Source organism: Falco rusticolus, chromosome Z (genome assembly GCF_015220075.1).
Source record: "Falco rusticolus isolate bFalRus1 chromosome Z, bFalRus1.pri, whole genome shotgun sequence".
NCBI lineage: Eukaryota > Metazoa > Chordata > Aves > Falconiformes > Falconidae > Falco > Falco rusticolus.
In genome coordinates this window covers 23,679,465-23,701,973 of record NC_051210.1, presented here as the reverse complement: position 1 = coordinate 23,701,973, position 22,509 = coordinate 23,679,465, and the positions used below count along the sequence as shown (strand labels likewise).

The 22,509-nt window shown below is 42.3% G+C and overlaps 1 protein-coding gene across 3 annotated transcripts in view; it reads right to left on the bottom strand.

Moving 5' to 3' along the window:
* Positions 1–21,608, bottom strand: part of EPB41L4A (erythrocyte membrane protein band 4.1 like 4A) — a 134,059-nt gene extending 112,451 nt beyond the window's left edge. For all 3 annotated transcript variants that reach the window (XM_037374146.1, XM_037374147.1, XM_037374148.1), the window contains exon 1: positions 21,193–21,608. In XM_037374146.1, the coding sequence (XP_037230043.1) occupies positions 21,193–21,291 (99 nt within the window). In that variant the 5' untranslated portion in view covers positions 21,292–21,608. The remainder of the gene's footprint in view (positions 1–21,192) is intronic.
* Positions 21,609–22,509: the final 901 nt, after the last annotated feature.

The window sequence follows — 22,509 nt, the reverse complement described above, 5'->3', positions numbered from 1 at the left end:
CTGCAAAAGAGCTCTGGCCTTTTAATTATTTTTTAGGTAGATCGATAAATACAGATATCTAAGTATATTATATGTTTATACTGTTATATAGATTATATACTCTTTTTATATAAGTTTTATATATATACACACATGTATGTACAACCCATATGCATGCGCGTGCACACACATCACACACACACACATTTGTTCGTGCTCCACTTGTTTATCTACCAAGAATTGCTATGACTAACACATCTGACTTGGGAATAACACTATCAGCAACTAGTGCTAGACTTGCAGGATACTAATTCCTCAAAATGTAAAGTAAGGAACAAATGTTCAAAGATAACTGAACTGCCACCTTTAAGTCTAACCCTAATTCCAAACTGCCAACACTCCATTGTACCTCCACTATAAACTGCCCACCAAGCAAACTACTGACCTTGCCAGATCAAAGGAAGCAATAACAAGGAAACAGAGACACAGAATTCAATGATTTTATGCATGACGGTAAAACGTCTGAGTCTGTTTTGTATGAAAGTTCAGTCCTCTCAAACTTGGAAAATGTATATTTATACTTACATGTGTATTTTATACTTATACTGCATTTTACATGCCAAATACCACACAGTCAAGCACCGAGCTTCAAGGCAGAATTATACATAGAATCATTGGGTTTAAAAAGACCTTTAAGATCAAGTCCAACCGTTAACTCAGCAGTGCCATGTCCACCACCAAACCATGTCCCTCAGCGCCACATCTACATCTCTTTTAAACAGCTCCAGGGATGCTGACTCAACTGCTTCTCTGAGCAGCCTGTGCCAATGCTTGACAACATTTCCAGTGAAGAAATTCTTCCAAATATCCAATCTAAACCTCCCCTGACACAACTTGAGGCCATTGCCTCATCTTATCACTTGTTATCTGGGAGAAGATACCAACCCCCACCTCGCTACAGACTCCTGTCAGGTAGTTGCAGAGAGCAGTAAGGTCCCCCCTGAGTCTCCTCCAGACTAAACACCCCCAGCCCCCTCAGCCGCTCCTCATCAGCCCTGTGCCCCAGCCCCTTCCCCAGCCCCGCTGCCCATCTCTGGACACGCTCCAGCCCCTCGATGTCCCCCTTGCAGTGAGGGGCCCAGACCTGAACACAGGGTTCGAGGGGCGGCCTCACCAGTGCCCAGTGCAGGGGGACGGTCACTGCCCTGGTCCTGCTGGCCACACTGCTGGGGACACAGGCCAGGGTGCTGCTGGCCGCCTGGGCCCCCTGGGCACACTGCTGGCTCCTGCCCAGCCGGCCGTCACCCAGCACCCCCAGGCCCTTTCCCACCAGGCCCTTTCCAGCCGCTCTGCCCCAGCCTGTAGCGCTGCGTGGGGCTGGTGTGACCCAAGGGCAGGACCTGGCCTACAATACCAATTAAAACAATTACTTCACTTTACCAAAAATGCATCAGCATAATTCTTACTTCATAGTATTAATCCAGAGCAGATTTACTGATGAAAAGTTCCGGGGAAAGAACGAGAAATAGCTTTGTCAACAAGCTGACACTATGGTGTGAAATTAAGATACAGTCAAAACTGTTATGTAATGGGTTTGTTTATAATTGGTAAACTTTTTGAGATAATGGATTTCTTTTTCCCTTGTGTTTCCACCAAATCCCCTACCACACAAAAGGCAGGAAAAGGTTTTGAAAGGCATTTTTACACTGTGTAATTTTGTGTTCCATTTCAGGGCCATATTTTCAGTAACTCCTGAGTAAAACCAAACCAATTACAAAGCTCTGCAGGTAATTTGCACAGAACCCATTCAGATGGTCGTAAATGCAGAAAAATCATTTTCACAATCAACATTTACTCAACATTTCAGATTTCCAATTACACAGCTTAAAATACTTCAGTTCAGTGTAATCTTAAACCAGCCCAGGTTCTGCAAACCAGGCAGATAATGAATTTTTTGACCACTAATTAAACTGCTGAACTGCAAAGTTAAACTTTTTCTTGCTTGACAACAAGCTACTGCAACATGAAGTTGAACTAAAAGGAAAGGGTTAAGATCAGAAAAAGAAGAAACTACAATTTGTTCTGCTTTTGCGATAACATTATGGCAAAATGATATATTTTAAGATGCAGCTTTTAGAATTACAAGCTTGGTGAGAAGGCTGCAGAGAACAATTCCCCACATATTAGAAAAAGAACTGGTACAATGCATTGGAGCAACACTTTATTTTTTTTAACTCTTGTAATGACATACTACGTCCTAACATATTACAACTGTGGTTGCATTAATTCTACCATCAACGAAGACAGAAGTCAATACTGGTCTTAGATTTAAATCATGAAGTTTAATAAACACATAAAGTAGAAAAGTAACACTGGAAACAGTATTAGTGATAGCATATCATTATTGGTTTTCTGTAAAGAAACAATAGCTCCAGAAAAACCATAGACAAAAAAAATAAATTCCTACACTTCAGCACAAACATTTTAAATAAAGACTCCCAAACCACGGCCTCATATAGGATGTGAAGGGAGAAGGGTCGATGTAATGGCATTTATTAAAGTATTTCTGATGCAGAGGAGTGGAGCAAAAAAACAGTTTACAGGTTGGATGAAGTATGACCTGACTTCATTGTGAAACACTGTATTCTGTAATTATTTATTGCATTTACTATTCATATGCACTCAGTTAAGGGAAACAGCACGATAAAACTCTTTTCAGCCAGATGAACAATAAACATCTTTTCTAAATTAACTAGGACATCTAACTTCTCTTTGGAATATTCTTATTTTGCTTATGCAAGTAACATTTTTGCAAAGGCTTCAGAAGCAAACTACTAGCACCTTTGATTTACAAACTACGGTGTTGTTTAAAGAAGGGCTTTAAGTAGAGAAGGTCCCTGACAAAACGCATTAACTTCAGTGCAGAAATCATAATGCTTATCTTTAAAATTATAGGGGTTTGGATAGTGCATTCAAACTTTTCACAGCAGGGATAGGGGACTATTTGAAGGAGGTCAGCAGGTGTTCAGTCCTTTTTCTGTCCGCCAAAAAGCTTGAAGTAGAAACTCCTGGCAAGTTCCCTGGTGGGGGCTCCCTGCTTTGGGGCAACCTGGCAGGCTGTGATCCAGGAGGTGCAGCTTCCACACACTCCTGCCCACCTTCTCAGGGTGGGGAAAGGGAGCAGCTGGGATAAGCCCTTTTCTAGCCATAGCCAGGTGGAATACAACTCCTCAGGAATCACAGCCAACTGAAGTAAATTAAAGCAGACCTCAGGCTACCTTAGATAGGGCTGGGCCACGCCAGAAGAAGAGAAACATGCAGCTGTAATTAGGATAGAGTTCAAGGAACACATACTGTCTTAATAAAAACATTTTACCTCTTAATTTGGTCTAGTGTTAATAGTTTTACAAAGGTCTTTGTAGCATGCCTTCTGTCCTTCCCATCTCTGCAGCCACAAATATACTAGCAAGTCTAGGTGGGAAGAAGCATGAACATAAGGGAATCTTAGCTCTGCCATGTCGTTTCTATTTTTACTGCACTCAGGATTTTTGAATCCTAAAAGAAGGGACCAGAGGACAAAAATTCTACTGCAGTGCCAGTGCTGAGAATGAAGGTATTCCTCCTACCCAGGAGATGAGTCAGGTAGGTAACTCAAAACAGACCCTCCCTGAAGACAAGCATCTTACCAAGCCAAGAACCAAATCAGAGAAAAACACAAACTGGTATTCTTAGGTTTTACAGAACTGTGGTAGAAGCGGAAAACATGAGTTCACTTCGAGAAAATTCCTGAAAGCAGAGGGCTTTTCTAGAAACAGGAGTTCTCTAATTTTTTTCTAAAATCATGAGTTTTTCCTTTGGGAAGTGAATTCATACAAAACCCGAGCTAACAAATTTAAAAATTAAGTCTTCAAAGAGAAATAAATCTGTCTATGTCTACAGGCTTTTTTTTTTTAAGGAAAGAGGATGTCAGGAAGTTGCTAGAGCTGGTGGTGAGATTTGTTTGCATATTTTTTTGCTCTGCTTCTGTTTTGTGGGTTTGTACTAAGTCAACCCCTGTTCTTTGAGGTTAAATAAAACCACAGATTTTTGCCTGAACACATTTCCAGTCTTCAAGGTCCTCTCAGATCTTCTAACAAAGAACTGTATGAGAACTTGTATCTGGTAGAAGGTCTTATATCTGATAAGATTGATTTTAATTAAAATATCAAGTAGCTGTTTCACACCACAGTGCTTATTTCCCCTCACATCACTTGCCCCTTCTGTTCTATTACCATCATTGTCATTTACAGAGATGAGACACAAACAGACTGCCAAAATAATGTAGTTCCCTGTGGCAGGGATTGCAAAAATTGCACCTATTAGCGCCTCGCTCCCAAAACTTAAAATCAAAATAATGAAACAAAAGAGAGGGGAGGGAAAGGAAATATAATTTCCCCCTTTCTTAAGTGCAAATTCTTGATGTCCACACCCTCCCATGGGGGTTAGACTGGTAGAAGAACAAATTGCGCTCTGCTTGTTCACATACCATCTCAAGGCTTTGGCCAGCAGACCAATCTTACCAGTTTTCAGTCTCCTCCTCATCTTCTTCAGAAGACTGTTTCATATCACATCTTCTGGATTTCTGCTGGATCCCAGCCTGGCTCAGTTTAAAGCTGCCTTGGAACAGGCAATGTTCTGCCATGCAAATAGCTCCAGGGACAGCCAACGTGAAGCACAGAGATAATGATACACGTTCGGAAAGTGTGTTGTGGTTTGGAGCAGGCGAGGAAGAAGCTGCCAAAGCCTTTGCAGAGTCACAAGGTTAAAGCCTTTCTACACGGAGACTCTTAGGAAAAACACAGCACAACTATAATCCTTAGGGGCAGCAGCCTAAGGACCACTGCTGCTCAGCCTCTCAAATCAGAGTATCCGTACAGGACTATGAAAGCATACACTTTTTAAAATGTGCTAACATTAGTTCATTTGCTGCACACAGGGAACGGGAATCTATGCACAACCTTCCACCCCTGGATGACATTGCTGCTCAGTTTTTTACTTTTGTATCGTTGAAAGTGCAAGGTATATGCTGTCATCTATTTGCTGGGAGGCCTCTGTCTCCCTCTCACTCACCAGGCTAGGAAAAAACAAATGAAAGGTGAAGGGAAACTAACAATGTTGTTCAGATTAATTTAATTCTCTCTTCTTATCATCCAGAAAACAATAGAACAAGAACTATTCAAGAAAGACAAACAGGAACTGCAAAGAGGGATTTCAGTGAGGACACACTGCAGAAAAGAATAGCAAGGTTTGCAGGGGTACACAAAAACACTGGGCAGGAGAGAAACAGCTAAGGTAAAGCAAACCAGTCCTGATATTTTCCCTAGGTACGTGAATATGAGATGGTAGTGGAAAACACCTGCATACAACCTAATGCCCCATACAGGCATAACATCCCTTACATTGGGTGCCAGACAATTGCCTGAGTGCCTGTCCCTGCCCAAAGTCAAAGCTTCCAGCATTCCCTAGCATTGTCTCCTAACGTACTACAGAAAAGCATGTTAAAAAAAAGTTAAGGATTAAATGTACTCTATGCACAGGCCCACAGAAGTTAGGAAAAAATGAAAGTAGCTTAACTGAAAACAAGTGACCCTGGCTAGATGTCAGGGAAAGCTTTCTAACTAGAAGAGTAACAAAGGACTGCAGCTGAGCTCCTGGGAGGCTACTTTAGTTGAGGATTTTGAAAACAGATCAGACCAAAAGAACCTATAAAGAACGAACCACATATTTGTGACCATGCTCTCATGTAATGTAATTCACTACAAAACTACTATATAATCTATACATCGAGTTCCCTTCTACACCTATTGGTCTACGGAAACAATCCTAGCCATTAAGAAATGATGACTTTACCTTCAAGGAAGAAAAAAATAATCGTAACGCTTTAATTCTGAGCTTCCTCACAGAAATAGGTAGGCTTGCTAGTTTTAGGAGTCAGCAGGGTTCATGCTTTTGAGTTCCTCTCTGCAACCATGACAACAGAAAGTTTAAATTATTTTAAATGAGAGCAAGAAAGAAATTCCAAGACTTTGAGTTGATGACAACACCAAAGTGAAATCCATTATAAGAATCAGACTGAAGCACTGCCGACTTGAAGCCTCCCAGAGAAATCAGAGACCCTTGAAGATACCTGTGTAAGCTGAATTACACCACTACCACAACCTGTGCAGGCTCTTAGCCAACAGCAAATGAAAGGTAATGCAACTAAATCCCCTTATTGCAATCTAAACTAAACTGAATTACTAAATATTTGTTATTCATGCATGTGGATAGCTACCACAGCTAAACACTTACCAGCTTGATCATTTGACCAAACCTTTCCACAGAAACTTTTAAGAATCAGCAGAGCCCACAAATAATACATGCAAGTAAAAGATTTCAACACTGTAGTCCCACTGGAGAGCTTAATTTTAGACAGGGTAACACACCTACCCGAATCACAGAACTTTCACCTCCATGCCACTACATAAATGACTCTGACTGTGAAACCTTCCTTTTGAAATACAGTTTTAATATGTTCCTATGTGAAGAGCTACAGTATTGATTAGAAGCAGGTATTTCTTTTTGTCAGCAACAGCTGTTCCTTAAAACTGTTAAATCCACATTTAATTATCTGTGATGGTTTGTTTATTAAAAATACAGACTCACCAACACAAAACCCTCTCTCTTCTGTTTCTAGCATTGACTAAGAAAATGCCAACTCACAATGCTAAGATGCTATATCCTAGTTTCAGCTCATGGGTCTCAAATACACCAAGTGTCATAAAGGCACCTTGATGTAAGCGATACTGTTGTACTGGTATTTACTCTGTAACTGGTAATTCAGGCCTTGAGACAGCTTTTCAGAACTAACTGAATGCCAATCTTTAGAAAAGACTTTTGAAAGACTCTTATGCAAGCATCTGTATACTTCTGAAAATAAGTATCATGCCTGTGTCCTTTGTGCACAATTCCAGTCCTGCCTATGGTTACATGGTACAGGAGAATCACCATTGACATTGTTAGGACCTTCCTCACCAGGTTCCAATAAGATCCTTCCAATTTCTCCTTTTTCAAATGCCTAGGGTTTTTTCCTGTTTTGATTTGAATTGTTTGTTTTGATACATTATTTCCTAAATGACATTTGTGACAATCCAGCAAAGCACAGTATTATTTTTCTCTCCTGTAGCAGAAATGTGTGTGAGCTGACTAAAGCCTAACCACTGACTTGACTTACTTTGGCTTAATCAAGTGTCACTGGAGGATATAATTCCCGGTTGAAGCAAGAGCCCAAAACCAGAACAAATCTTTGTTAAAAATCCTTTTAAGCAGATTGAGCCCTCTATCTAAATAGATTAAGAAAAAAAAACCCCAACCAAAACCAAACCACAACGATCATCTGTTCTACCAGTGTTCAAACAAGTCTGTTATTTCACCAAAATACTTTTTCAGCTCTAATCCTTAGCATAGATAGGTATACACGTTTCAAGATGCTTTAACCTTCTCCAACATATTCCTTTTCCCCCAAGTGAGTAGCCTATATAACATGAATGCTATCATAATATATACCCAAACAGACTACAGGCAGATTGTACTTTTTTTGCCATGAAAGTACATCCAGTTAGTCAGAAAGGCAATTTCTGCATGCAGGGAAAATCTTGAGGTTTGGGGATTTGATGGGCTGGCAGGGCTGATCAAATGGGTTTGATAGATGGTGTGTTTTGTGTTTTGATAAGGTCGGTACTTACTGTGGAATTACTGCTATGCCTTTGGTAGACAAGCAACCTCTGCAGCTTTGTGTTAGAGATGCTTAAAATCTTCAGGCTTGCCTAGAAACCTTCTTCAATTCACACTGCTACTGGAACCACACAGTGTTCCTCCCTCCAGGCCTGCCCCAGGCAAGGGAGGTCAAGCTGTTAATGTTAACCTATGATCTTTCTCCCTTAAGGAAAGGTTAAACTTAGGTAAGTACAAAGTATTGGTATAAAGTGTTCGCATGCTGGGTTACCTTCATCTTTTTTTTTTTTCAATGAAAACAGAACACCCTTAACCAAAACTGTGACAGCCATGCAAGAACCGGATACGCATCAGTCCAGAGCAACTCACAACATGCACTTGTAATTTGGGGCAGATGCCTGGTGCAATTTACTCACAGCAGAATTCTGCAAATTTATACTGCCAGAGCAGCAACCCCAGACAATTCAGCTATTCTGCTACTTGAGACAATATTCCCTGGACTGACAACTTGGCCTTTTTTCTCCTTCATCCTAACCTGCTCCTCTCCCACGCTTGGCAGTTCGCTCACCGTGTATTGCTGCAGCCCTAGGCTGAGATCTCTCTCAGACAGTCTGCCTTTGCGTTGGCTGGCTGAGGAGTACTTTGATGTTTTATCAGTGTGCTCAAGCGCTACCACAACTTAAACAATGTGGCACTCTACAAAAACTCCAGCCCCAACTTTATGCAGGAGGAAACAGCTGTACACTTGAAAAATAACCTACATCTCCATGTATCATGAATGCTGGAGCATAAACTAATAGAGTCAAAGGCATTGTTTAATTAAATGTTCAGTTCCCTCTTCCAGGTTGAAAATGGTTAGTGCTCCTGACAGAGTGCAAGGCTTCCTTTGTGTATACTTAAAACAATCAATTTCCTTTAAATCATTCTTCTGGTTCCCCACTCCTGCTTCAGACTTAAAAGAGCTAAGAAGAATCATGCTTTTCCCTGCATTATGATTTTTTTTTTCCTTTTTGCAAGCCTGTACTGAATAGAAAAAGCCTGTATCAGGCCAGTCAGGTTTCCTGTTGCCCTATAACTGTTCTTAACTCAAAATACAAGCACAATTTGTATGCGTGGTGAACTTCATAGCAAACACTTGCTTCTTAAAGGTGCTATACACCCTGCTTGCTCCTGTAATTTACTGCTTGAGTATATTCTTTCACCTCATTTTTTGTACACTCAGAAATCAATGTTCAAAATTCAATTACACTACTTTTCTACAGTTCAAGTGATTTTTCTTATCCCATATTCCTTCTGTATGCAAGAAAAGGAATATGAATCAGAGCAAGCCTGAGAAACTAGATAATAAGTAGCAGCCTGTTAGATGTCCTTCTTCTTACAGATAATAATACTAAGTCCATTTGCTCTATGTGCTGAGATTTATATAGGAAAAAATTTATATTAAGATGAAGAACCTTAATCCAGTTCTGCTTCCAGGCAAAGGCAGAAGAAACTCTACCAATTTCCATAGAATTACATCAATCCACTGGTGGATTAAGATACAAACACACATAGTATAATTACCTCAAACTGAGCACAGAGATTGGCATAGCATACATTTACATAGCTTTGAAAGACAGGTGAATGCAATAACGAATACTGGCTTGTACTTTTATGTCTTTTCAAGCGCATGCTTAAGTGCATGCTTCAGTAGAGCTTGCATATAAAAATGTAGCAGTTTTGAATCATCATCAAGAGAAGACACAGGGTAGGATTAAATAATACTGAAGAAAATTTCACTTGCCTTTTTCTTTTGGAGTGTCTTTGGGTGCATTACTTGGTTATGAAAAATTCTGGATTAATATTCTTGGAGGGAGGGTTCTATAAGCACGCTATAGGTATGTCACACACAGCAACACAAGTATTTCTGTATGCTGCCCTACTGCAAAGCTTCAACCCTGACCTATGTGATACTCATAGATAAAAAAAAATTTCTTCTAATTTTTTTTAAATCTATAAAATAAAAAACGTCATGGGCTCTGATACAGGCTATGCAACAGGAAAAAAAATGCACATCTGTAACAAAAAGCTGGGTTTCATTCACTTTTAGTAAACTCAATGCAGGTGGTTTCATTCCCTCCCAATAAACTTTCCTCCCAACAAAGTACGCCAAGTCAGAAGCAAGCTTTCCTGCAGGACTTCTGCCTTCTTCTGGAGTTTCTGCATGCCACAGGAAAAATTCTGAGCTCTTACAAAAACACAAAGTGGACAAATCACTGCAAAGAAAGATTTACATCAAAAGAAAGGAAGTACCGAGGAACTGCTTTCCTTTTGACATTTTACAGATTCCTCTCCCCAAACATCTTAATTTCACCAAGACCCCTCTAATTTCTGTACAGACATGCACAAAATGTCAAAAATAAACCTATTATTTTTCTGACCATCCACGCTGACTTTTGTTCACCTGCTCAGAAAGCAGCAATCATGAATAAACATGGTTTGCGCTGCAGTTTGTCTTTAAACAAAGACTTCAGGAGAAAGCTGGTGAAACCTGCTTCTATAGCAGATTTTTTTCAGGAAAGTGGTAAAAGAGAAAAAACAGATCTAAGATCACAGAATAAAGATTCAGTCATGAAAACAACAAACACAGCCTTCATGCTCTAAACAGCAAAGCTCAAGACCTGAATACTGATGAAAGGCCAAAGCTGACTAAGAAAAACTTTAACTTTTATTTTAAAAGTAGAAAGTTTATACATTTCTTTTATGTGATCAACATCTAATATCTTTGTACAAGATCTAACACATTTTATTTTCAGTGTTATCACTTACTAATTGAGTGTGCTCACAGAAAAATTGGGTCCAGTTTGGCTCCTCTTGAAGGTGCTGCGAAAGCACACCGAAACACCTATCATCTTCACTGGAATTGAAACCAGGCCCAGCGTCAGGTAGTCCCTAATCAGTGGAAGGCTTTGGAAACTCACTGTTGCTCTCGCAAGAAAAGGAAATGGTATTACCAAATTGCTGCCTTAGGAAGAGTATTGGCTTTTACAGAAACAGCCCAGGGACACTGGAGAGACAGCTGAAGGAATCACAAGGCCAAGAGCTTCTTATTAACAGTAAATTTCATCCATACTAATCTGGAGTGGTATACTCCCCCATTTTTGGAGAAAGACTTTTTGTAGAGGTCGTTTTAAAGGCACTATGGTTTGTCAAGCCTTCACACAGAAGAACAAATGACTACTCAAAATAATCCAGAATAAATGTGGTAGCTTTGAGGGACACCAAAAGCTTTTGTTTCCGAGTATGATCCCACAGCTTTAGAGGTTGCTATGTCCCTGGTGAAGAATATACATGCTGAAAAAAGAACTGAAGTTTCATGTTGTACACGAAAAGAAAAGGCATATGGGCACATGTTTAGGAACATCTAGGTCCTACTAAGGGACTTTTAGAGAGAGAAAAATAGAATAGAGGGAAGAATAGGGCTGAAGAACCTGACATCACATCAAAACAGAAGAAAATATTTGATCTTTTGGACTTAAGGGCTTCATTCCATCATGAAAATATCATTAAAAAAACACCTTTAATCCCACTCACTCCCTCCCCTACCAAAAGCAGCCAATGCAAATTAAATCTAAAAAGCTGAGGGCAAGTCAGGACATTCATGCACCTCTTCAAAAGGTTCCACTACAAGGTCTTGTGGCTTGCTTGCTTTCTTTCACAGAGGAAACAGCGATATGAGAAAAGGTTCTTGCAAGTGTAACCATGCTGTCAATTTGCATCTCTCCTTCATTTGCCCAGGGCCTTTTTCTCCTGATCATCACCACTGAACTTAAGCTACCTTTCTCCTATGACCCCTCCTAAAGTGTCCTAATTTCCTCTGCAAGGAGACCCAGGCACAGTTGCCAGGATCATTTCTGCATGGTCCCCAATTTAAACAGCTTGGTTTCAGTTGTTCAAGCCATGCTTCAACATCACCCAGCAACGCATGTGCCTTCAAAGCACCCCAATACGTCATCACCCCTTACAGTCATGCTATGACAATCAGAATTATGATAGTCTGAGACTCAGCTTTCTTTCATTTTGGCATATTGAATCAACCAACCGACCGTACAACCAAAGGCTGTCTGTCAGCGTCAAGCAGGCTTCAAAGGACCCCCAAAGGAGGAGGTCTGGGCTGTGTGCAACACAGTGTAGATGTGTCCAGCTGCACCACTTAGCAGGATGCAACCGGCTCCTTGCACTCCCTCATACTGTCCTCCCAGGCTGTACAGACACGGACACAGAAAATTGCAGGAAACAAGAATGTGTCAGTTCCTCAGCATGAACACTGGAAAAGTAGTAAGAGTCATGGCTTTCCAGTCCCATTTGGTTCTGACATGTGACCTCCTTTCCCTCCAACAGCCTTGATGAGAAGATTACACAACTTCAAAAGCAACAGCCATCTTCCATACCATAGGCAAAGAGATAACACCACAGAAAATTAATTTGAGCAGAGACAAGGCCTAATGCAGTGTTATTCCGTGGGTTGGCCAACACCACCTAGTTTTGAGGACAGTTTAAGATGCCCCCAGTAGGAATTTGTGGAGAGCCTGCTTTCATATTACGTGTCACACCAATACTCAGAGATTACCTCTTTTCTGAAGTGGTATTTAACCATTTGCTTCAAGTTGTAAGTCAGTGCTGAACTCACTCCTCATTACTCATTAAGTGTTCTTCCTCATTTTTTTAATTCAGAGCAGTTAGTTTTACCAGTTTCCTGTGGCACTCACACATGGCATTACAAAAACTATATTTTCCTTTATGGTTCTAAATGGAGACCCTTATAAAGACAACTCTTGTTCTGGTATTCTGAGGGGGAAAAGAACTAATCCCCATTACATTCCTTCTAGCCACCATTCATCCACCAAATAGGAAAGACGTTTATCACAATTTTTTTACACTGTAACACTAAGAATGTGACTAAAACTGATGAACCAAAACCAGAACTGTAATTTTTCCATATCTGATTTATTTAAAAGGTTAATAATAAACCAGATATTCAATATTTAATAAATTAAGAAGTGGGTACTACTATCGATAGAAAATATTTTTGGCGGCACTACAATAACCTTTTCTCAGATATAAATGAGAACTTACAGTGAAATACAGAGTATGTGGAAAACAAGAACCAGGTCCAGTGGTTTTCATCTAGACGTCTGTCTTCTGGCTCAATCCTGCAAGATGCTCAACTGCCTTTAGTTCTGCAAAGTGTTAAAAGCATGCGCTTACATACACTAGTAACCATGCTAAATTTTACCACTAATTACATAGGGAAACTGCAATTTTCTGCCTTCCAGATACTCTTCATGCAATTGAGATATAAAAGATCTTCCTTTTCCATTACTAAAAGGCATTCCATCTCACACAGCCAAAGAATTTATCCATCAATGCATTCAGATCTCATTTTCCTGAGAACATAGGAAGATAGTAAAGTGCTGAGCCACTTATTATCAGACAGGCTCATTCAACCACATACAGATTTTACCCACATACGCAAAACTTGAGGAATTACGGAAAGACAGACTGTCTTCTTGTCTGGCTTATAGAGAGCCCTTTGTAGCCTTGCAAAGTGTAAAAGGTAAATACTGACAAACAAACAAGTACAGGCACCATACAAAATATATCCCACTTTTTCCTCCACATCAGTAACTCCCCATGACTATAATGACTTTATTATACATTTTAAATGTAAGCGTAAGGAGCAGCTGGATTTCACAGAATGTAAATGATCCCTCTCAATAAACAAAACTAATACAAATACCGGTAGGAGGGAGGGTTTGCCACTTGTATGCACTTCCCCATGTCACAAGAAGACAGAATAAAAAAATTCACCAGGGGAAATAAGATAGAAGGCTTTGTTTAAAAGGAATCTGTACAAACCTCTGAGATTTCTAACAACCAAGCTTTAACATAACACCCCTGACACTATAGGTTAATGGCATATTCAAGTCACTAAAGATTTCCATAAAGAATGATCAAAACATCCCTACACGGGTACTTTAAAATTGTAGTTGCTATTTTCAATAATGTTGATGTGTATGAACAATTCAAACAATTGAGGTGTCTTTTTTCCAGCTCTGGAAAGGTACTACTAGAATTACATTTTATGAAAGGTCTCTTCCCTTGTCATCACAGCATGTATTTTCCTCCCTTGCTCATATTTCCAACTCTTTCTCTGCATCACCCCACCCGCCACAATACTACTGGTTTTCTTTTTCTTTTGCTTTCCACAAATAAAGAACGCAGATCCTCTGGCTATGTGATTGCTGCTGTGTTCTCTTACACACCTCAGACTGAACCATTCTGACCCATTTTCATATAGGTAAGTACCTGCTTCACAAGGAGTCACTAAGCACAGTCCACTTCTGACCAGTGGGACAACCGATATGGTATGTTTATGGTGATGCTGACATTTTAGCTTTAAAAAAATCAGTATTTATGGTCACAAACCAAGCAATACAGACTTCTACCAGAGATAAAAAGGCACGTTTCCCACTTTGACAAAACAGGCAGATTCCCCTGGCAATGCTGCAGCAAAACCAAAGGAGCAGAGTTCTCATTTTTCAATGTTTCTATTGGTTCTAAGTAATAGCATGGGTTGACCCCAAGCATATCTCTTTGACCTTAGTGCCTACAGTGTTCAACCATCCACAACACAGGATGCAAAGAAAGAAGTGGGAACAAAAGCACAATCAATGCTAAAATTGCAATCTTCATTTTAAACTATGAAATTAAATTGGTATGCTGCAAGCACAAGATACGATCAAAAAGGCAATACCTAAAACACGTACTAAAAATGCAGTCTGCAAAATTCTACCCAGATACTGAAATATGATTATTCACCTGCAAAGATCTCAGTTTTGAATAAAATGCAGCTAATATAGCTGCTATATCACTACAAAAATCAAATCCTCTTGAGGAAAATAAGAGTTTAAATTAAAAAAAAAACTACTGGCGAGAATGAAGAAAGTGAGACTGCATCAGTAATCTCCCATCTTTTTACCAAAAATACAGATATTAGTAATGATGCAGCATGACCAAATACATAGCTTCTCATTTTCTTATATGTGTTCAATACCATCTTGGCAACAGATATTTTACAGCGTGACATGACATCGAACTGTAACTTCTTAATGAGATTCACTTTCTGAACCACCTTTTAAATTACTCAGTCTCTTCTTGAAGAGTTCCCCTCGTATCACATAGTAATTTTCAGCAGCTTGCTTTCTTGAGGGGAAGAGTTGCAATTCCACAGCTGAGTTTTAGTTTAGAACTTTAATAAACTAAAATGAATAAAGTATCAACAGATGGTACTTAATTATACTAACTACTCTAATGTAAGAAAAGCTCAATCCAAGTTACAGAAATCCAAAAGCATTTAATAAAAAGGCTGCCTCACACAGATTACATTTGACCTGGTTATATTATGAAATTACTGCTCACTGAAACCAGCAAAACAGACCCCTCTGACAATATTATTGGTCAAACCTCAGGTTGACTAAGAGGTAACTTCATTTAAAAGTTAATGGATTTCCGCCTTGCTGTCATGCTGGTTTCATTAATTTAGTTAAGTGCACCTAGGGAAAATAAAGTGTCTCAGTGTTCATTTATTTTCTGGTTTTTCCCTGGGGTATTCAAAATTGCTGGTCTCATCTATAAAGATACTGGAGAAATTAGTAATCTGTTTCAAATAGGTGACAGTAATTTTGAGAAGTAGTTAACAGCGAGGTTTATGAGCCCTTTTGTTCCTTTCACATTTTTCAAACCATTTTTAAAGGACTGAAATAGTGCACAATTCCACATGCACCATCTTGTACTCAGTGCCTGGTCAGATGACTTTTATACCCATAATAGGAATTTAAGAAAGATCAGCATCATTCTAATATGGAAGTGCTATGAATTATCATTAATCTAAATTTTTGTTAAGATTTTTTTTACTTTTGTTCCTAAAAATGCTTAGATCTCATATCTACAACATTAAAAAAGAACTGCAATCTACCATTAAAAAGATTTCTAGGGTTTCTGAAACAGTGTACCTGCATAATTAAGAATTTTTCTCACAGAGAGCTGCTTTCCTTTTTAAAAAATATAGAGCTATAAAACAGCAGAAGTCACTATTACAGAGAATACATTCCATGTTCACATAGCAAATTACTACCAATTTGACTTTTAATGCCAACTCTCAATTAGAATAATTAACACAATATAAGATCTTTTTATTCGGCAGGCTCTATTTCCTGCTAACGTGTACATTCATCAAGCATTTTCACCAGGGAAAAAAACAGGAGCCTACCATTCCCATATTGACTCCTTGGGGTCCCCAAAGCCAAATTAGCTTGATGCAAAAGTGCACCCCATATTTTCTGTATATACTTAATTTTGAAGGCATGAACCCTGCAACATTTTGAACTACTCAGATTGAAAAAAAACCCCAACAAACAACAAACTTCACTGGGGAGTGAAAAGAAGAAGAAGAATGCCAGAATAATCTCCTGAAAACTTTCTAAGAAATGGTTTGTTTACCTATTTCTATACATTATATGAAATCACATTGTCAATTATTCTGTAAGTTTCTTAACAATATGTATAATTTTCTGATGAGCTCACTCAGGTTTTTTACATATTGAGTCGTTTAACACAGTTCCTAACTTAGTCACTATTTCAGGTATTTTTGTGTGGTTTTTTGGTTTTTTTTTTTAAACCATGTTGAGATGTTGAAGACTGCATTTAGATTGTTGGATCTCATTCTCTTATATTCTCAGTGTATCATAAAGAAAAATCTGTCTGCTTATTTTCCAGACAAAAACCACACATTTTCTTTGGATACTGAGTACTTTATACAGAGATACAATTTGTAAGTGTAGCTTACAAACAATGCAATGCATCTCTGTAAAGATGGCCAGGCAGCCCTGCACATCACAGAAATATCAATTAACACCTTAACATACCAGGTAAGTGCTATGGTGGCCAAAATATCACTATTAGATGGTACTGCCTAATAACGTAATGTTACAGAACATATACTGTAAGCAAAGTCTTCCAGGAAGAATTAGTGTGTCTATCCTATTCATCATTTCTCTTATTATGAAACTTTGCCATTGGCCCATCACACACATCAAATTGAATAGGACTTGGTATAAAAGTAGTGCTCAGAGAGGAATTTCAAGGAATGCTTTGAAAGTGCAATGACCAGACAGCTTAAGACTCATCAGAGAGCTTGTTCACTGGAGAAGTAGCTAGTATGTTTTAAAGAACTTTATTCCCACTAAAGAAATACAAACATAAAGTAGAGATGCTTCATACTATTTCTAACTTACTTGAGAAAAAGAAAACAAAAATTTGCCTTAAAAAATGTTTGCAAGAAAAATAAGCAAAAGAGTTGTTAAATTCCTGTTATACACGTTACAGAATGGCCATTCCTTCTGAAACAGCTCATCACAAATAGGCTTCATAGCAGTATTTTCTAAGGGCTGACAGAGTTCTCCTTGATCTCCAACAAGTTTGTGCAACAAGGCACACCAGTCTCCTTCTTAAAGGACAGTTACTCCAGTTCTTAACAGAACCAAAACACATAATGCCACAACCCATCAGTCAGGTGTCATGTCAAAACACTATTGACATACCTTGTGACATCAACAAATAAGCTACACCTACTCAGAAGGTAGTACCGTACCATAAAAATGACTAAGTTATTGTTTAATCTACATGAAGATGAGTTCAAAGTAGCAGCCCTGGAAAAGTGATCATTTTTTCAGCTGATTCTCACCATATTTGTAGCAAAGTCTGTTTAAAACCTATTTCTTAATTGGCATCTTGAACATCCTTTTTAGAGGAAAAGCTGCCCCAATCGGAAACTACACACCTTGATCAAACAAACTGTACCAGCACCTGGTGAACAGTCTCTTTTAATCCAAAATAACAACTGCCACTGCTTTATTATCTCAAAACAATTGCTCTCCAAAATATCTCTCACTGTTAATGTACTATAGGTGAACATAAAAATTGAGATTATAAGATAGTTGGTGACCTTTCCTGATTATCTAGCTGTTACCAACCTGTCTGATAGGCTGGAGAGCCAGCTTCTGCATTTTCACACAATACTCTGACCTTAAACCACAGAGACATAAAGGAAGAACAGCAAGACATATCACAGGGAACACTAAGAAAACAAACTATGAGAAGCAAAAGTCAATTTGAGCAACTACAAGAGATCATCACAAACCCTGCAGACAGCATGGCCCCCAGCAGACTAGCTACCTGCTACCAGCCTAGAGGGATGAGAACTTCATTCCTGGCTCTGGCATTGACCTGTTGCACGACCTTGGCAAAGTCATTCAACCTCTTTGCACCTCAGTTTCCCCACTTGGAACCAGAAAAAAACAATCCTTTCCCTTCTGTAACAAGCTCTTTGAAATACACAATGATAAGTATCTCTAAATTCCACTCAAAGCCTGTCTTCTGCAACCTCTTGCCCATCGTTCTAATGTGACATACAACTTAAAGCCCACTGCAATAACAAAAATGTGTTAATAAAAACAGTAATTCAAAAATATATTTTGCTGCATATAGCTGCTGTCAAGCATAGCAAGTGAGAAATAACTACCATACAAACTAAGCAACACATCTTCAAAATTCTGCATCAGTTCAGAAACAAGTTATGTATTTCATGCCATTGTTTCAGATCCACCGAAGAAACAAACTTGCCTAGGGCTCCTACAGTCACAGAACTCAGCCTTCCACTCTTCAAAGCAAATAGGACTAAATCCACTAATATCAAGTAAGTACATAGACTGTAAATAGCTATTAAATTGTGGGTTTTATTTCTGGCAGACATGCATCTGCTTGGGGGGAAAAAAGGGAACAAAATTGCTTGTGTGACCACTTAAAATCTTCTGCTCTTGTAATGGTTCAAGATTTGTGAAACAGTACCAAAAACATGTTTCGTGTATAGCTGTAAAGCCAATTAAAATTTGTGAAGACAAAAGAAAGATCACATCCAGTATCTGAAGTTCTAACAAAATCTTTGTTTTAAAATAAAATATGTAAGAACATTTATAATCTATGACTCTGTGCTGAAGCTGAAATCCTGTAAGAACAAATATGAGACACTGCATTTTTAGATGTGTATATGCTAACAAAAGAATTAAAACATTCATATTTCAAACTTAAAGTGCCAAATGACCAAACATGACAAATTTTAAGTTCTGTTCGACTAAGAAATAATCATATAACTTCAGTGGAAACCTGTAGAATAAAAATAAATAAGAATAATCCCTGAGTAGTTTAAAATGGCGTAAGCTAGGACTCAGTCGAAAGAACCACTTCTGCCCTCCTCCAGCTGTGGAGTGGATCAGGGCACCCATCCAGCTGAAGACTAACACAGTAAAAGGAAAACCAGTGGTTACCCTTCAGCTGGACACACACTGCTCTTCTCACACAGCTGCACAAACACTTGCACAAGTACAAAGGCAAGGGAGAACACAATGGTGGAAACCATTGACTAAGGGAGAGGTATGCAGTTCCTCTCTAGTTTTCAAAGGCTCATGGAGCTACAGCACTGCAGTGTGGTTTCAAATGACACAAATTTAATCTAAAAAAAAATAAAAACAAAAACAAAACCAAAAACACAACAAACTAACAACAAAAAAACCCACGAAAAACAACAAGCCAGGCTCTACACAACTGGGAGATTCTCCTTTCCCCGAAGTTCCCTGCTGTGCGGTGCCAGTGCCTACCCCAAACTGTTAACAAACTACTATTCCGTCAGATCCGCACACTGTTACAGCTGGCTTTGTGACTGCTCCATGGTTAGATTCAAGACAGAGAAGGAGCAGGTGGAAGGGGTGAAACCTTTAGCATCACACCACATTCAGGTCACACTAAGAATGGCAGGAAACCACACCCTCATCTTAAACTAAAGGGTTCCCAGCACTGCAAGTCACACATTCTTAGAACAGCCACATTTTCAGACCCTTTCGCTCCTCCCACAGAACATTAATTTTTATTAGACACTGCACAAAGCAGGCACCTTTTAGGGTTTGGGTTCATGAAGCTAACAACAGAACTATCTTTACAGGTTATTCTTTAAATATACTTCTGTGACTGCACATTTACAGGTAACACAAGCATATATGCATGCATAACATACATACCCACATCTGCACATATAAAGAAAGGTAAGTTTTTAGGTAAGTAAGAAGTGTCTAAACTTGAAAGACCCTACACAGGTCCTGAAATCGAGCGTCACAGTGATTTGCTTACTCCTCTATGCTAAGCATGGATTTATGACCCTGTTTGCAGGCAGTTGATTCAGCAAAGCTTGAGAACACTCCATACATGTCGAGTCGGTAGTGCCACAGATTATGGTTAAAATTATATTGTTACATTTAGACTCCCTCTGCCCCCCGCCTTCGGGTTCTCCTTTCCCCAGTTGCTTCACCAAACTTTAATCATTCAAGACGAAACATACAGGCATACAGATTTTTATTCTTTGTATGTCTTAAGTAAAATAGATCAGCCCTTTCCAAAAGTAAATTTTTCAAGAACAGATTTATTTATTTTTTTTTTCCTGATCCAACACTGAAACCACGCTCTTCACGTGGATAATAAATTCAAGTCCCCGGCTTTTCAAACAAGGGTTTCGAGTGTCTGAGACATGCCCTTTGCTGTCATCAGGCTTAACCAAACAGGACCACGTTAAGGGCCTTTAGAAAAATCTCAGTTTTCACATGCTCTGTCAGGGCTCATTACCGCTCGGCAGATGACTACTTTGAAGAGTTCATCCGCGCCGAGCGTGCTGCAGCAGCGCAAGAGCTGTTCCCACCGACCAGGCTGGCCGCCACCGGGCTGGGGACCGGGTTGGCGGCCACCGGGCTGGGGACCGGGCTGGCCTTCACTCCTCGGCTCGGGAGCTGCCGCCCCGCCGCCGCGGGGGGAGGCGCCCGGCTCTGCCCCAGGCCGCCGGCATGTCCCCCGGAGGCGAGCAGCTGCCGGGAGGGCTCGGCAGGGCGCAGCGCCACGGGCAGAGGGAGAGAGGAGTGACTCAACGCGGGTGCGCAACAGCCCGTATACAGAGCTCCTTTTCTTTTTTTCCCCTTTGGTAGCATGGACAGAAAAATACTTGCGTCAAGTGTCCCGAGTGCTCCGGAGTGATCGGCACCTGCTCATTTAAATAAGTATCTCAAAGCAAAGCCTCCAAAGCCACGGCTAGCCACCGACACGCGTCTTCCTGATTCATCCGTCCCTTGCGCGACCGCAACGAAAGTTATGAAATTATCTTTTCGCTTCCCGCGGGATCCCGAAAGCCCTTCTTCCCACCGCCGCTCCCTCCCCGGCTACCGAAGGGCGGTGGGGAGGCAGCCGCCGCTGGGCAGCTGCACCGCACGGAGCCCACCCCGGGGGCTCTCCCGCGGCGCACCCCGCAGCCCCGCCGGCCGCCCCTACCTTGATGCCCTGCTGCTGGGTGGTGAGGGTCAGCTTGGACTCGTCCAGGAGCAGAACTTCGCAGTAAAATTCCTCCGGGACCGCGCAGAAACAGCCCATGCCTGCTGCGATGGCCGGGAACGGGGCGGGGAGGCGGAAAGAGCCCCGAACGGCGGCAGGCGGAGAGGGGCTGGGGCGCCGCCGGGGCTGGGCTGCGTCCGGCTCCGCGCACGGCTCCGCGCCCCGCCGCAGCGACTGAGACCGGCGGCCGCTAGGGCACAGCGCCCAGCCCCACGGGGCGGCCCTGCGCCGCCGCCGCCATCCCGCGAAAGAGCCTGGACGGAGGGTGCCGGGCGCTCCCTGTGGGAAAGGGGAAGGAAAAAGACCGGCGGCTCTTAGGATGGCGCCGGGGGCGCAGCGCTCGCCCGCCGCTGGCTGTCACGGCGGCTCCCCCGCCGCTGCCGCCCCGGGGAGGAACCAAGCCGCCCACCCGCCCCGTCCCCCGCCCCGTCGGCGCACGTTTCCGCGCCTCCTCTTTGTGTGGAGCGGCGGGCGCCGTGGGAGCGCTCTCGCTGCGGCAGTGAGCGCGGCCCACCCGGCCAGCGCCTGCCCTGCGGCCGCGGACCCCGCTAGCGGCGCGGCGCGGCGCCCGTGCCCGGCGTCCCCGCGGGGCCGCGGCCGTGCAGGCAGAGCGCCGGCCGCCGCTCGCCTCCTCCCCGGGGGCGGAGGGACGGGGGCCAGCGCCGCCGGGCGCCGGGAGCGACCCAGCCGCGGGCAGCCGCCGGCCGCCTCCTGCCGGCCGCCGCGCAGGGCTCCCCCTGGCCGGGCGGCGGCGGACGAGGCGGCTTTGAGCCGAAGGCCGGCAGTCGGGCACCTGCCAGGCCCAGGAGCCGCCGCCGCCGCGCCTGAGCTGGCTGCTCCGCGCTCGCATGCCCGGCACCGGCACCGGCACGGGCATCGGCACCGGCACCGGCGCAGCCCAGAGACCGGTCCGCGGCACCGCGCCGCATCTCACGGTACCCCAGCGGCATCACGGGTCCGGAGCCGGACCCTCGCTGCCCTCTCCCCGGGCTCAGCCGTGCCGGTTCCCGACGGTGGGGCAGGGGGGGCGACTGCCCCTGTCCTGGTGCCTCTCCCGGCCCGGGCGCCCCCGTGCCCCCGGGCTCTCCCCGCCGGCTCTCGCCACCCGCGGCCGCGGCCGCACTCGCCGCTGCAGCACTGACCCCTGCTGGGCCCCGGCGGCGCGGCCGGGCCGGGCGGGGGGCGGCCGTGCCCCCTGAAGGGCGCCAGGCCCCCCGCACGGGGCGGGGAAGGACTTCGGGAGACACCGGTGAGGGG